General features: G+C 47.5%; 1 protein-coding gene across 4 annotated transcripts in view; it reads right to left on the bottom strand.

Moving 5' to 3' along the window:
• Positions 1–13,271, bottom strand: part of RYR2 (ryanodine receptor 2) — a 167,748-nt gene that overhangs the window by 80,397 nt on the left and 74,080 nt on the right. For all 4 annotated transcript variants that reach the window (XM_036453405.2, XM_045587067.1, XM_036453406.2 and 1 more), the window contains 13 exons: positions 12,589–12,675; positions 11,839–12,065; positions 10,128–10,908; positions 9,147–9,347; positions 8,448–8,553; positions 7,012–7,155; positions 6,201–6,474; positions 5,630–5,744; positions 4,189–4,321; positions 3,891–3,994; positions 2,728–2,863; positions 2,021–2,207; positions 302–404 (listed from right to left, as the gene is read on the bottom strand). In XM_036453405.2, the coding sequence (XP_036309298.1) occupies positions 302–404; positions 2,021–2,207; positions 2,728–2,863; positions 3,891–3,994; positions 4,189–4,321; positions 5,630–5,744; positions 6,201–6,474; positions 7,012–7,155; positions 8,448–8,553; positions 9,147–9,347; positions 10,128–10,908; positions 11,839–12,065; positions 12,589–12,675 (2,598 nt within the window). The remainder of the gene's footprint in view (positions 1–301; positions 405–2,020; positions 2,208–2,727; positions 2,864–3,890; positions 3,995–4,188; positions 4,322–5,629; positions 5,745–6,200; positions 6,475–7,011; positions 7,156–8,447; positions 8,554–9,146; positions 9,348–10,127; positions 10,909–11,838; positions 12,066–12,588; positions 12,676–13,271) is intronic.

Below are 13,271 nucleotides of genomic sequence, written 5' to 3'. Positions count from 1 at the left end.
GAAGGGAGAGGGATAGAGAGCTAGAAACATCGATGAGAGAGAAACATCGATCAACCATATCTTGCACACCCCCTACCGGGGATGTGCCCGCAACCAAGGTACATGCCCTTGACCAGAATCAAACCCGGGACCCTTCAGTCCGCAGGCCAATGCTCTATCCATTGAGCCAAACCAGCTTCGGCTGCAGTGTTATTTTTAAGGAGCATGAAGATCATGGGTGTGGTTGCTGGCAGACACCCGACCAGCTACGGGGTCTTCACACATAGGAGCCAGGGGGCTGCTTCAGGGCCCCGGAACTTACATGCATCTCAGGGGCACAGCGTCCTAACAGGTCGATCAAAGCTGCGTAAAAGGTCATGATGGCGTTCCCCATGTGGATGGTGTTGTCCTCCTCCGCTGTGTCACTGTCACGGATCATTCCAGAGAAACAGGAGCAAATCAGACGGGAGGATGAAGTGACATTTCTGGTTTATTACATGTTCTCAGCGGACAGGGGGCACTAGTAATTCATTCTTATGCTTTTCGTGTCTGTATTTAATTTACAGCTGGACATTTTTAAAGCAACATGACAATGAGTTAAAGACCAGATTTGAAATTCTATCACCAAGAACACACTTGTGGGAATGTGAATATTATGATCTTTTCAGGAAGGAAGAAAAAAAAAGGATTGCTAATTTGATGATTCTGCTCAATTTGTAATGGCACCTAGCTCATGAACAAGGAAGGTAATAGATGAAAGGATTTGGTAAATCTGCCGAAACCGGTTTGGCTCAGTGGATAGAGCATCAGCCTGCGGAATCAAAGGTCCCAGGTTCGATTCCGGTCAAGGGCATGTACATTGGCTGCGGGCACATTCCCAGTTGGGGGTGTGCAGGAGGCAGCTGGTCGATGATTCTCTCTCATCGATGTTTCTAGCTCTCTGTCCCTCTCCCTTCCTCTCTGTGAAAAATCAATAAAATAGATTTTAAAAAAGAAAAAGAAAAAAAAAGAAAAAAAAAAGAAAGGATTTGGTAAATGTATAACCCTTTTGTGACAGATACATTTAGAGAAAGGATGACAAAGATCTGTCCCACAGGTCACATATATAGGGCGCCCAGTACAGTGTTTCCCCAGAATAAGAACTTTATAAGTATGATCTCAGGCTGTGTCTGCTGCGTTGGCTGGACTCAGAGGTCTGACCAGGGACAGCGAGGTGCACTGGCCACACCTTTCCCAGCATGCAAGGCTGTTCCCAGGGCCTTGGAGCGCACACCCACTGGTACACTTCCTGCAACTTAGAGAAACTGAGGGCCCTCCTTCCGCTGTGGCTGACTGGTAAGCACAGACCCTCCCAGTCTGGAGCCCAGCCACGCTATGGACAGAACTGCGCCGGGTTGTCCGGGCAGCAGGGTTAGTGGGACCACGCTTGTGTTTCAACTTGGCTCCAATAGGCCCCGTGTTGTCTCTCCTCCAGGAGCTGGGATCAGGAGCCTAGCAGGGCTGCCACCTCCCAGAGTAAAACAATCCGAGCGGCAGCCAGAACCAAAGATGTCCTTCACTGGAGCTAAGTACCCACAACCTGCACACATCCCGACAAGTGGAAGGCTGTTGCTGCCCCCGCCATCACTCCCAGCATGATGACACCCCCTCTTCTGGACCAAGTCTCCATTATCTGCCTAAAGGTCTCTTCCTCACTCACTCTTGTCATGAAAACCCATTCTAGCTGCTTCTCCTGACCTCGACTCCAGGTTCGAAGGCTGCTGCCATCACCGTAAGAAGGAAACTTGCCAGAGCCCCTGGGAGAAGTCTCCACGTACAACCTCCCGCAGCCTGAGGTCCTCATTCCAGCCACGGCCTCCTCGGGTCTCTGTGCGTTCGGCCCGGCCCAGCAGCCCCCATCCCGCTCCCGCATCTAACTCACTTGGTCTCCAAGGGGAGAAATCGCCAGTTACATTGAAATTAACAGACTGCAAGTTATATTTTGTACAAGTTCAAGTCAAGTAGCACGATGTACTCCTAAGAGTGTGTGTATTGGACCTACGGGGTTTTGCTGGACCCGCTGGCTGGGGAGGGGCCATCTCGAGAAGGGTCCTCGGCTATTTTGATGGCCTCTTCCATGGCTGCGAGGAGCCCGTTCCCGCCCTCGCCGCGCAGCGCGGGGCCGAAGCACTCGGGCCTGCGGATGAGCAGCCGCACCACCACATTCGCGTTCTCCTCCACGCTCTCCCCTGCAGGCACAAGCGGGGTCACGTGGGCTTCTGAGCAAACGATGCTACATTAATTCACTTATATATATTTTTTTAAAGTAATAACTAAAACCAACGATCATGGTGGTAAAGCCAAAATTACAATACATTCAGATCACTAGTTTTATGTGTACAAGACTGTCATCTTCTGTTCTTGAACTTAACATTTGCAACGTAAAGAAAGGCATTATGGAGGCATATACTGTTAATTTGTTAATTTGTAATTTGTTACTTGAAACCATAGTCCTAGGCCTTATAGAATCCAATTACAAAAAATTTTTTAAGTACAGAAAATTCTTAATTTAATAATGATGTATAGCACCACTTTCAAAACAAATATAAAATAAGTTGTTACTGCACATATCTGATTATAAAATATTCTGTTTCTTTTCTAACATTTCCCTCCCCCGTGGAAATGCTGGCATGTATCACTATTTTATATCACTATTTCCATGCAGTTTTAATGATGAGCAAAGAGGGCCCCACAAGCCTTCCGTCCTACCGTTGCAGAAAACAGCAAATCTGAGAAAGTCGAGGTATCTCTCCCCTTCGACTGGGTTCCAGCCGATGTCTGGGTAGCCCTTGGCCACTAGCATCGGGCAGCTCTGCAGTCCACAGCCGGCCAAATACCGGACGACCTGCCAACAGGACGAGGAGCAGAGCGTGAAGCCTCGGGAGGCAAGTCAGAGGTCGGGGAGACACCATCCAAGGGCCGTTAATAACAAATGCAGCTTTGAAAGTCTGTGTGTGACTTAATCTTTATTGTTGAGAGTATTACAGACACCCCCCTTTCCCCCTCATTGTTCCCCACCACCAGGATCCCACCCAGCCCTAGGCTTTCCCATCCTATTGTGTCCACAGGTAATGCATTTCTAAGGTAATAAAAGCGTAATATGCTAATTAGACCAGACGTCCTTCGTGACGACCTTCCTGACGAAGCCAGGGTAAGCCGCTTCAGCTGTGAGGGCCAAACCTCTTGCACGAATTTCATGCATCAGGCCTCTAGTATGCAATATAAGACCTTTGGTTACTCTCTTCCTGCTCCTCCTCCCTCCCACCCCTTCCCTCTGAGATTTGTTGGTCTGTTCCATGTTTCCATGCCTCTGGTTCTATTTTATTCCACCATTTTATTTTATTCATTAGACTCCTTGTTCACTTATTTTCATTTATAGATTCAATTATTGATAGATGTGTATTTCCTGCCATTTTATTCATGTTTATGATCTTTCTTCTTCTCCTTCTTCCTTTTCTTTCAGAATACCCTTCAACATTTCATGTGATACTGGTTTGGTGGTGATAAGCTCCTTTAGCTTTTTCTTGTTTGTGAAGCTCTTTATCTGACCTTCAGTTCTAAATGATAGCTTTGCTGGGTAGAGTAATCTTGGTTGTAGGTTCTTGCTATTCATCACTTTAAATATTTCTTGCCACTCCCTTCTGCCCTGCAAAATTTCTGTTGAGAAATCAGCTGACAGTTGTATGGGTGCTCCCTGGTAGGTAACTAACTGCTCTTCTCTCTGCTTTTAAGATTCTCTCTTTGATCCAGACACAGTGCTCCAGCTGCTGTGTGGGTGTTAGTGTCAGTACATTAGATCTAGAGTCTGATTGGCCTCAGGCCCCCAGAAGCAGAATTCCCCCGCAAGGTCTGGTTCCTGTGCGATCGCCTACCTTCTCCAGGTCCGGCTCACGCAGAGCTAAGGCCAGCTCATTGTTGTCCATCACTGAAGCTGCCGCCACATCCAGGGGCGTTGAACCTCTCATCGCTGGCGAAGCTGTTGATCCAAATGAAGAGGAAACAAAACCTGGATTGGGCTGCAACTATGAATTCCGTGTAGAACACACTTCTACTTAACATTGAATTTTGGAGTGCAGCACATATTGCACTTCTCTAAGCTAACTGACATTACATCGGAATATGGGTATTATTTTATCACAAAAATTAAAGAAAAGCCAAACCCTTACATACCTAGACCAACACTGCTATTTTCCAGTAAGTAGCTGAGATGGTCAAACATAGCCTTTTGGTTCTGCCGGCTGATCCGACAGAAGTAACAGAGGAAACGGCAACAGTTGGCTACCATCTTAGGAAAGGTGATCTCCTGCGTAAAGAGCATTTAATTAGCTGTGAAAGCAAATTATCCTTATAAAATGGAGTCCCGTTATTAACCCGTGTGTGCCCATGTCTGCAGAGCCTTGGCCCGAAGACCTTCCCACTTCCAGACTCTGACCCACCTGTCCCCGAGCCCCAGAAAAGCAGGCCTGGCACTAACGTGGAAACCTCATCACCATCAATGGCTTGATTTGGGATTAATCTACAGCCCAAACCAGAGGAGGAATGAGCCCGGGTTAGGAATCCGACAGACTCGGTGTGACTCCTGACCACTAGCAGCTGAGCTTCTTTGAAAAGCTGCCATCTCACCGATTTGGTTATGTACACCTGGAATGAGGAGGCTAATAGTGCTCACTGTAGGCAGGAAAGGGGGATGTAAATGAGACAGTCTGTGAAGAGCACCCCATGTGATATTTAGAACCATAAATTCTGATCATCACTGCGGTTATCATTAAAATTCCAGGTATTCAGTCTCCTGGCTGCACAGGACTCCTCCACTCTGAGGAGCACCCTGACCAGAAGCTGGACCCCATCAGACGCAGGTCCTCTGAGAGCCAAACCCTGTTCTAGGATGCTCAGTGACGCCTGGGGTCCTTCTTCAGCACAGCATTTTGTAAATGTCTTTGTGAGTCTGTCTGAATGGTGACGGGACAGGAAAATGATAGACTCATGTCCATGTTTTGAAAAACACAGTGAAATTTCAAAAATAATTGAAGTATGTTTTGGAAATCAGATATTATGAAATTATACCGACTTATCTAAAGTTATTTGATATATTACTCTGTTCATTTGGTTCTAAAGAACTTTATTTTAAATTTTAATCCCTTAACAATTCACTTTAGAATCTTACAACAAATACTCCAGAGCATCATCTTCAAGTCTTGGTCTGGGCTGGGAACTTAGTGCAGCCCCCGGTTGCTAAGGGGAACGGCTGAATCTCAAGAACATGTGTGTTCTGTGGATGTGTAACGTGAAGAAACTGACTTATAGTTCTAAATGTTAAGTGAATAGTACAGTGTTCACTTCTGAAGTTCCTAAACATCCTTTAAATGACAATAATTAAGGCTATAGCAAATCACTCAACATAGGATAAAAATTGTTATAGATATTAAAAAAAATACACAAAAAACACTAGTAGTACATTCAACTCTTAGTCAGTAAGGTTGTTTTGTGGTGTGTGTTTCCCCCCCCCCCCCAAAAGGTGTCTTTTAAAACAGTCCTCTGAAAAAGGTTTAAGAAATGCATGTACTCAGGAGGTGCAATAAACAGTGCCCCGAGATCCAAAGGTTTTCCTTACCTTGGACTCCCCACCACCAAGGACGTTCACCATGACCTCCATCACCGTCTCATGCATCCCCAGTGCCCTCATGAGATTCGGGTGCTGGTAAAACACTTTATTATTCATAATGTCCCTGCAAAGGAACACAGGTCAGAGCAAACTTTCAATACAAATGTATCTGAAATCCGATTAACCTTTTGGAAATACTAGCACGTATGGAAAAGTGAGAGCAATCATAGGTAAGCCACAAAAGTTAATAAATACAATTGGGTTTTCCTCAAAACCATTGGTAGCCAATCAAAAATAGTAAACAGTTGTCTATTCTTTTTAATTACAAGAAATGTACGAATATATAAACATTCACTAATATGAAATACAGTTTTGGACATTTATCATCCTAATTTAATGAATATCCAAATGTGTTCAACCTTCTAAAACAAAACAAAAAAACACCCACAAAGCAATTTAACTTAATGGTCATGCAATCTAAAGAGTGTATTTCTATTAATGAACCTACTGTTTTAGTATTGGGATGAGCAAGTAGAAAGAAAAAGCATATAAGACAAAAGGCTGTAACGGTTCCACGTACCCTAATCCCCGAATCATGAGCTTTTCCTCTTCTCTGCCCATCCTCACGCTCAGCAGAGAGCGGATCTGGCCCAGGGAGGCCAGCAGGTTGATGGTGTCCTCCACGGAGACGGCGCTGATGGTGTAGGTCTTGGGCAGGGCCTGGACCAGCCCCCCAATGCCGTCATACTGCCGGTGCAGCAGCACGAACATGGCCCTCACCAGCTCGGGGTCCTCGATGACAGACTCCTGAGCCCACCGCACCATCGTCTCAGAGATCAGCTGCTGAAGAGTGGCTGCTCGATCATTGGTGGTATTTTAAAAAAAGAAAATAGTAAGAGAAGGCATTAAAGTTGGCATTTCAACTGCATATTTCATAGTCCCAAACTCGTATCTATGTGTGTATCAGAATACTTAGGAATATTTTTAGAAGAAAATCAACTTCACTTAAATATACACTGAGTGGCCAGATAATGATGATCTCTGAATGCATAATAATCTGGCCACTCAGTAGATATGTATTAGAGGCCCGGTGCATGAACTGGTGCATGGGTGACGAGTGTGTCTGAGATGCACTGCCCTGTGCTGACTTGACTCAGGAGTAGCAGCTTACTCTGCAGTTAAATAAAATACACACGAACCAGAATCAAAATAGAGTTATAGACACTACCTACTGAAACCTTAAGAAAAGGTTTAACTTAGTGTAAGAATATTTGAAAATCGATTGCATGATATTTAGATCGGAAGGCTAAGTTACTGCCTTTTGCTCTCTCTTCATAGTCTCCAATCAAACACCTAAACTTTAGTGCTCCCTTTGCCCCTCCCAGACTCACAGGACTTGTCAGAGTCGCTCTCCGCTGGCTTGTCAGCTTGTTTCTTCTTCAGGGACGTCACCTTCTCCACCAGGGACAGCAGGCGCCCTCTGATGGTTAGGTCACTGTGTCCATCCAGAGACCCATCGTCATCCAGCTCGATGCCTAGCATGAAAAGAGGGAAGAGAAAGAGGAAAAAAATTTTTTTAAAGTACATTTCAGAAAAAGAATTCTCAGGCTTTGCAACCTCTCCATTCACAGCGTCGGACACGCCACACCACGGAGAAAGCCTGCCCGGGAGCACTCACAGCAACATCCATGTGTGGCGTCTCTCCCTCCCTTCTCTGCCCCTGCTCCTGGGGGCTCCTGGCCCTCAGCAGCCAGCACAGAAGATAAGACCGGACAGAGAGCCAAGTCTCTCTCAAGAGATAAGACCCATCTGCTCCTTTCGCCGCCAGGCAGCTCTGGCTTCAGGCGCCTCCTGCTGGACCTGCAGTTCTGTCGGCTGAAAACCTCCCACTTTCCTCCTCATGTGCCTCCATACATGTCAGTAGTATTTTAACAACTTGAGACACAGAGAGGACAGGTCTAATTAAGTACCTAAAGCATGGATGCTTTGTCTGAAACAATAATTCTACCACTGCAGTGTCCCCTCCTTCATACCATACACATGACATATACATGGTATAACCTGACGGCAGTCATTCAGTGGTTCATTCATAAGCTGACTTAATACGCAGGCAGTGCTTTTATGCTCCTTATTAAAATAAAATAAAAATAACGCCCCTGGGGCTGTGCAGATCACCTAGGAACTGTCTGCTGGGTCACTGTCTTTCACAGGAGCCGCCTGAACCTGCACCACTGCACGGAGACAGAGGACACACATGCCCGCAGCATGGAATCAATCCCATCATGCAAGTTCTCAGAATGAAGGGGGAGGGTTCTCTTCACAGATTTGGCTGCTAACATGGAATTTAATGAATGCTTCCCTTAGACATTCATTAATTTCATGAGATGTATGCTGAATTCCATGGGCCTAAAAAGTGGCCATGCGGTCAGTTTAAATACAACTGGTTTTGAATAAATTTCATTTGACTCCAATCAACCTAACACTTAGCTCTCTGCCCAAAGCACCTGGTTACAAACCACACACACCCCCAACCCCCTTGTTCCCTGTCACCAGGGAAAGAGAAAAGAGAGAGAGAGGGAATTTCAGTCATCTTCTGCTTCATCTGATACCTGTCTGATCTCTACCCTCCTGGCTTCCCACAGAGGGTCCGTTAAGCATTTTATGGTAATAAGTTTTCTTGGATAAACCCTAGCCGGCATCATGCGTATTTGTGAACCTGTGACATACATTCAGAGCAGCTCTTGTAGCAGTGAGCCTGTTACCTAAGAGCTGCTCCTGAAGCAGTGTGTGGGCATTTAACAAGAGCTGGAGGTCACAACGACCTTACCACAATGTGCCATCAGATCTTCATGGAAATCTAAGAGTTGGTCTCGGATTTCCTCTGGACATGGACACTCGTTTTTGTCATCCTTAAAATTGAGAAGCATATTGATCTGGAAGTTTGGAACAAGGAAGAGGAAGAACGAGAATGAGAGAAGAGTGGATTGAGGAATTACACAGCAAAGATCACAAAACTAAAGCTGTTCGAAACCAGTTTTGGAGTATTCGTAAAATGTTGCCCAACGGATGAATTTATCAATACTAACAATGGAGCAAATCAAAGCTTCTATCTATCTCTCTAATAAATTAAAAAATAACATATTAACAGTAAACAAAAAGTAAACAAATAAATAAATAATTAAAAAAAAAAAGTCTAGCATTGTGTCCCAGGAGCCCGTCCGTCAGCGATGAGGACAAGTTCCCACCGTGTCAGTGTGTTTAAGTGTTGTTCCCAGTTGTATGACATCAGGATCTGGCGAAACTGGCCTCCTCAAAGAGGCCATGACACATCTGATTCCTTTTAATAAGCCTCTGATTTGTTTAAACTTTAAACTCACCCAGCAGACTGCTTGGGGAAGCTAAGGCTGCTGACTACCGCACCGTGGCTAGTACGGAGAGAACAGGGAGATGCACTGGTCCCTGTGCAGGGCCTGGGTCCTGAGTGAGCTGACGGAGCCCACAGGGAGGGTTTCCGGTCCCTCTGTACCTGCTCTTGTGGGGGCGACCTGAACTCCTTCGTCTTCCGGGCTGTGAGCGCGGCTGACATGTTCAGGGCCTGCATGACTTCGTTGTAGCGGAAGCGCTGGTTGTCCTGGAGCCTGGCGACAAAGTCATCGGAAAAGGCCACGATGGCTTCGATGCGGTGCCGGACCTGGCAGTCGCAGAGGTACTGGAGGAGCAGGCACATCTAAGGAGACAACGACAAAGACACCCGGTGTAAGTCAGGAACCTTCAGAGCTCTGGGACAGCAAATAAAAATCAGCGGCAGAAGCCCATCTCCTACGCTTTCACACATGTAACACACACAGACACACACACACACACACACACACGCACGCACAACTGTACACACAGAAATACTCATGTATACATATGGACACACAAATATACACACACAACTAAACTCACGTAGACACACACAACTATAGGCGCACAAATATATTTATACACACCTCCACACAGATAAAAGTACATATGCACACATACACACAATATACCTATAAACATAAAATGTACACACATAAATATACATATATACATGAACACAACTATACGCATGCACACACAATATACACATACACACAACTGTACGCACCAATACACATAGACGCATACACACATCTATACGTGCAAATCTACATATAAACACAAGTACATGCATACACATACACATATGCACACAAACAGGCCAGACTTGCAGACACACATGGTAAACAGGAAATCACCTTGACAAATATACTAAATTTATCTTTTATTAACTATTATCAATGGACTCAATTGGACATTTCATTAAATTCGATCAAATGTCAGAAAGTTAGATTGATGGGTCCCAAACACAACTGGATATTAATTTTCAAGACAACTATGCTACACAGGAACCCCCACAGGCCAGTTTCAGTGCTTTGGTCATGTGCAATCCTGAGCTCCCCACCCCTTCCCCCCGGCAGCCCCCCACTCACCCCCTCACCTGGAGCTTCACGGGCTCGGGCAGTTTCATCTGCAGCAGCCCCTCTGCAGCGTCCCCACGCATGCCCTCGGGCCTGGCATCCTCGGGGTGGGGCTCCTTGGAGGGCGCCTGGTCCTCCTCCTCCGGGAAGGCCTCCCTGAACACCCGGGGCTCAATGAGCTGCAGGATGTGCTTCAGGTCCTCCCCTTGGAAGACGCCCATGGTGAGCAGCGTGTAGAAGAGCTTGATGAGCGGCACGAAGAGGAACTCGGTGGTGCCCCCTACCGGGTCCCTGGCGCGCAGGCCGCCCTCCTGCACCACCTCCGTCAGCATCTGCATGGTCTTGGTCTTGAGCGTGTCCAGGGGGAACTCGGGGCTGTACTGGTAGCAGTCGTGGTTGAGGCCCACGAAGCTGGGCGAGGAGAAGCGCATGCGCGGCCGCAGCGAGGTGCTGAGGCCGATGCCCGGCAGCCCGTGCTCCTTGTGCTGGTCGGGGAAGAGCGTGATGCTCTTGGTCTCCTCGGTCATGGGCACGATGTACTCGTTGTTCATCATGAGCCGCGCGGTGGCGTAGGCGCTCAGGTGGATGTCGATGAGCAGGTCGTAGTAGCCCGTGCGCAGCAGGCCGGGCATGTACTTGCTCTCGATGGCGTACAGCAGCTGCGCCTCGTCCACGTGGCTGCAGAGCGCGTGCGCCACGCGGTGGTTGCCCAGGGCACACACGGCCGAGTAGAGCCGCAGCGTGTGCGAGTGGAAGTGCAGCAGCTCCTCCTGCTCCGTCAGCTCCAGGATGTCCACGGACCTGCGGGCCGGGGGGAGGCTCAGTCACAGGCACACAGAAGCTCACGCAAGCCACCCTCATCCTCCACGGCATGCAGAAAAAAGTCTGTTCTATGTCTTTTACAAGATTTCTCCCATAAAGAATTTTATGTTGAAAATGTTCGCCCTCGCCGAAACCGGTGTGGCTCAGTGGATAGAACGTCGGCCTGTAGACTGAAAGGTTTCAGGTTCGATTCCGGTCAAGGGCATGTACCTTGGTTGTGGCACATCCCCAGTGGGGGGTGTGCAGGAGGCAGCTGATCGATATTTCTCTCTCATCAATGTTTCTAACTCTCTATCCCTCTCTCTTCCTCTCTGTGAGAAATCAATAAAATATAATTTTTTAAAAATGTTCACCCTCTTGGGCTTGCACCCTCTTCATCGTCCATACGAAGTTCGGGGCGCCTCTTAGACTGGTCTCAGTCTGAACCTGGGGGCCCCTCCTTTCGGAACATGAGCCCTCCCTGGGAAACCCCAAGTCCCCTTCCCCACTGGGTGGCTGGTTTCTAGAACCCAGGAAACGGTGCCTTTAATTCCAGAGGCTGCGCCTTGTCTCTGACCTGGGAGCACTGCCGCCTGGCCAGTGGGAGGAGCTAACAGGCTGATTCCGGGGATGTAACTCCCCTCTAACCAACCTCCCTCCCAGACCCACCTATATGCCACCTGTGCCACTCGAGAAACACACTCTATAGTGACATTCTCAGTGAGGAGCGTTTCTGCAGGGAAACTGAGTCTACACAGGCTCCTCATTCAGGTCCCTATCATGACCTTTCAGAACCTCAATAATCGGACCAGGTTATGCCCAAAGTCTTTCCTCTGACAACAGAATCCGTTTTAAAAGTCCATGCTTCCTCTAGACAAGCCACTCAGTGACGGTCAGTGAGAGGCCCCGTGGAGGGTGCGGGGCACGCACCTGTTCTCCTCGGGGATGTGCAGGGACATGAACTGCAGCGGGTCCACGCACTGCACCAGCCAGCCCTGGCGCTCGCTGACCCGCGACACGTCCACCTTCAGGAACTGGTTGGGCATCCGGCTCCACAGAACGTGGGACAGGAACTGCACGTGGAGGCGCGGGGGACACTGAGGCATGGGGTTCCTGTGCTCGCTCTTGAAGAGGCCCGCCGAGAGAGGCATCACGTTCTAGGGGACGAAGCAGAGGAGCCGTTTCTGACCCTCCCGGGGATCAGACAGAAGAAAGACCAGCTGTGTGTCCCCCAAAGTCAGTACAAGAAATGGCAGGAATGGGGCGGAAGCTCCTGAAAGGAGACGATGCTTGAAGGAAAAGGCCCGGCCCCTCAGGGCAAGTGCAGGGTAGGCCCGTGGCTCTGCCACACCCTGGCTGGCCTGGGAGAAGGCAGGAGCGAGGAAGCCACCACATCCTCGAGGCCTGCTCTCCGAGCTGCTCTTGGTGCCACACGCCCTGACACAGGTCACATCCACATGGCTCTCTCTCCGTCCGCCCTGTCACCCGCCGTGTCCATAACCCACACCCTCACTCACACTGATGTTTCTGTCTCTCCCTCTCCCTTCCTCTCTGAAATCAATAAAATATATATTTTTTAAAAATTATATATAGGATTAATAGCAGTACTCATTTAAGAAGTACATATTATTCCCTAACAGAACATAATCCAAATGTAAGACCAAGAATGATCTTTCTTACCTTTATTCTTCCCAACTCAAACTGGAAGACATTGGGACTTGTGGCTTGTGCAAAAACTGCAGGAAATAATTTGGTGCTTGGCTCCACCTGCAAAGCAACGAATTTAACCATATTAGCAGAGGGAGAAAAGAAAGAACACGTATTTTCTGCACAACAACTAGGGAACACTTCACAAAAGCGAACCAGAGACCTTCCTTTCTCCCACATGGAAATCGTCTTTCAGCAATTACTGTATTTTTCGGACCATAAGACGCACTTTTTTCCCCCCCAGAAGTGGGGGGGAAAAGTCCCTGCGTCTTATGGTCCAAATATAGCCTACACATATACTTTAAAAAAAAAGTTTTTTTACTTGCCCGGCTCTGTGTGGTCTCTGTGTGCTTGCCCAGCTCTAAAATGGTTCTAAATGCTGCTGTTTACTTTACAGGGTTGATTACATGTGTTTATGACTGTGATGTTGGGTTTTAATGCACATAAAATATTTTAGGACACTTTGTTTCAGAATCTTTTTTTCTTCATTTCCCTTCTCTAAAAACTGGTGCGTCTTATGGTCCGAAAAATACGGAACTACTGGGAGCATTTCATTTCTCTGCTACATGAACATTTAAGGAGAAATGTACTCCTAGCTCTGAAGGGCGTTAAGGTGCAGCTATTATTCAAGCAGAAGTAAAAATACATAATTCATT

This window comes from Pipistrellus kuhlii, unplaced genomic scaffold (genome assembly GCF_014108245.1).
Source record: "Pipistrellus kuhlii isolate mPipKuh1 unplaced genomic scaffold, mPipKuh1.p scaffold_m20_p_25, whole genome shotgun sequence".
Taxonomy (NCBI): domain Eukaryota; kingdom Metazoa; phylum Chordata; class Mammalia; order Chiroptera; family Vespertilionidae; genus Pipistrellus; species Pipistrellus kuhlii.
Note: the sequence above shows the minus strand (reverse complement) of the source record. Positions and strands in the feature narration are given on the sequence as shown.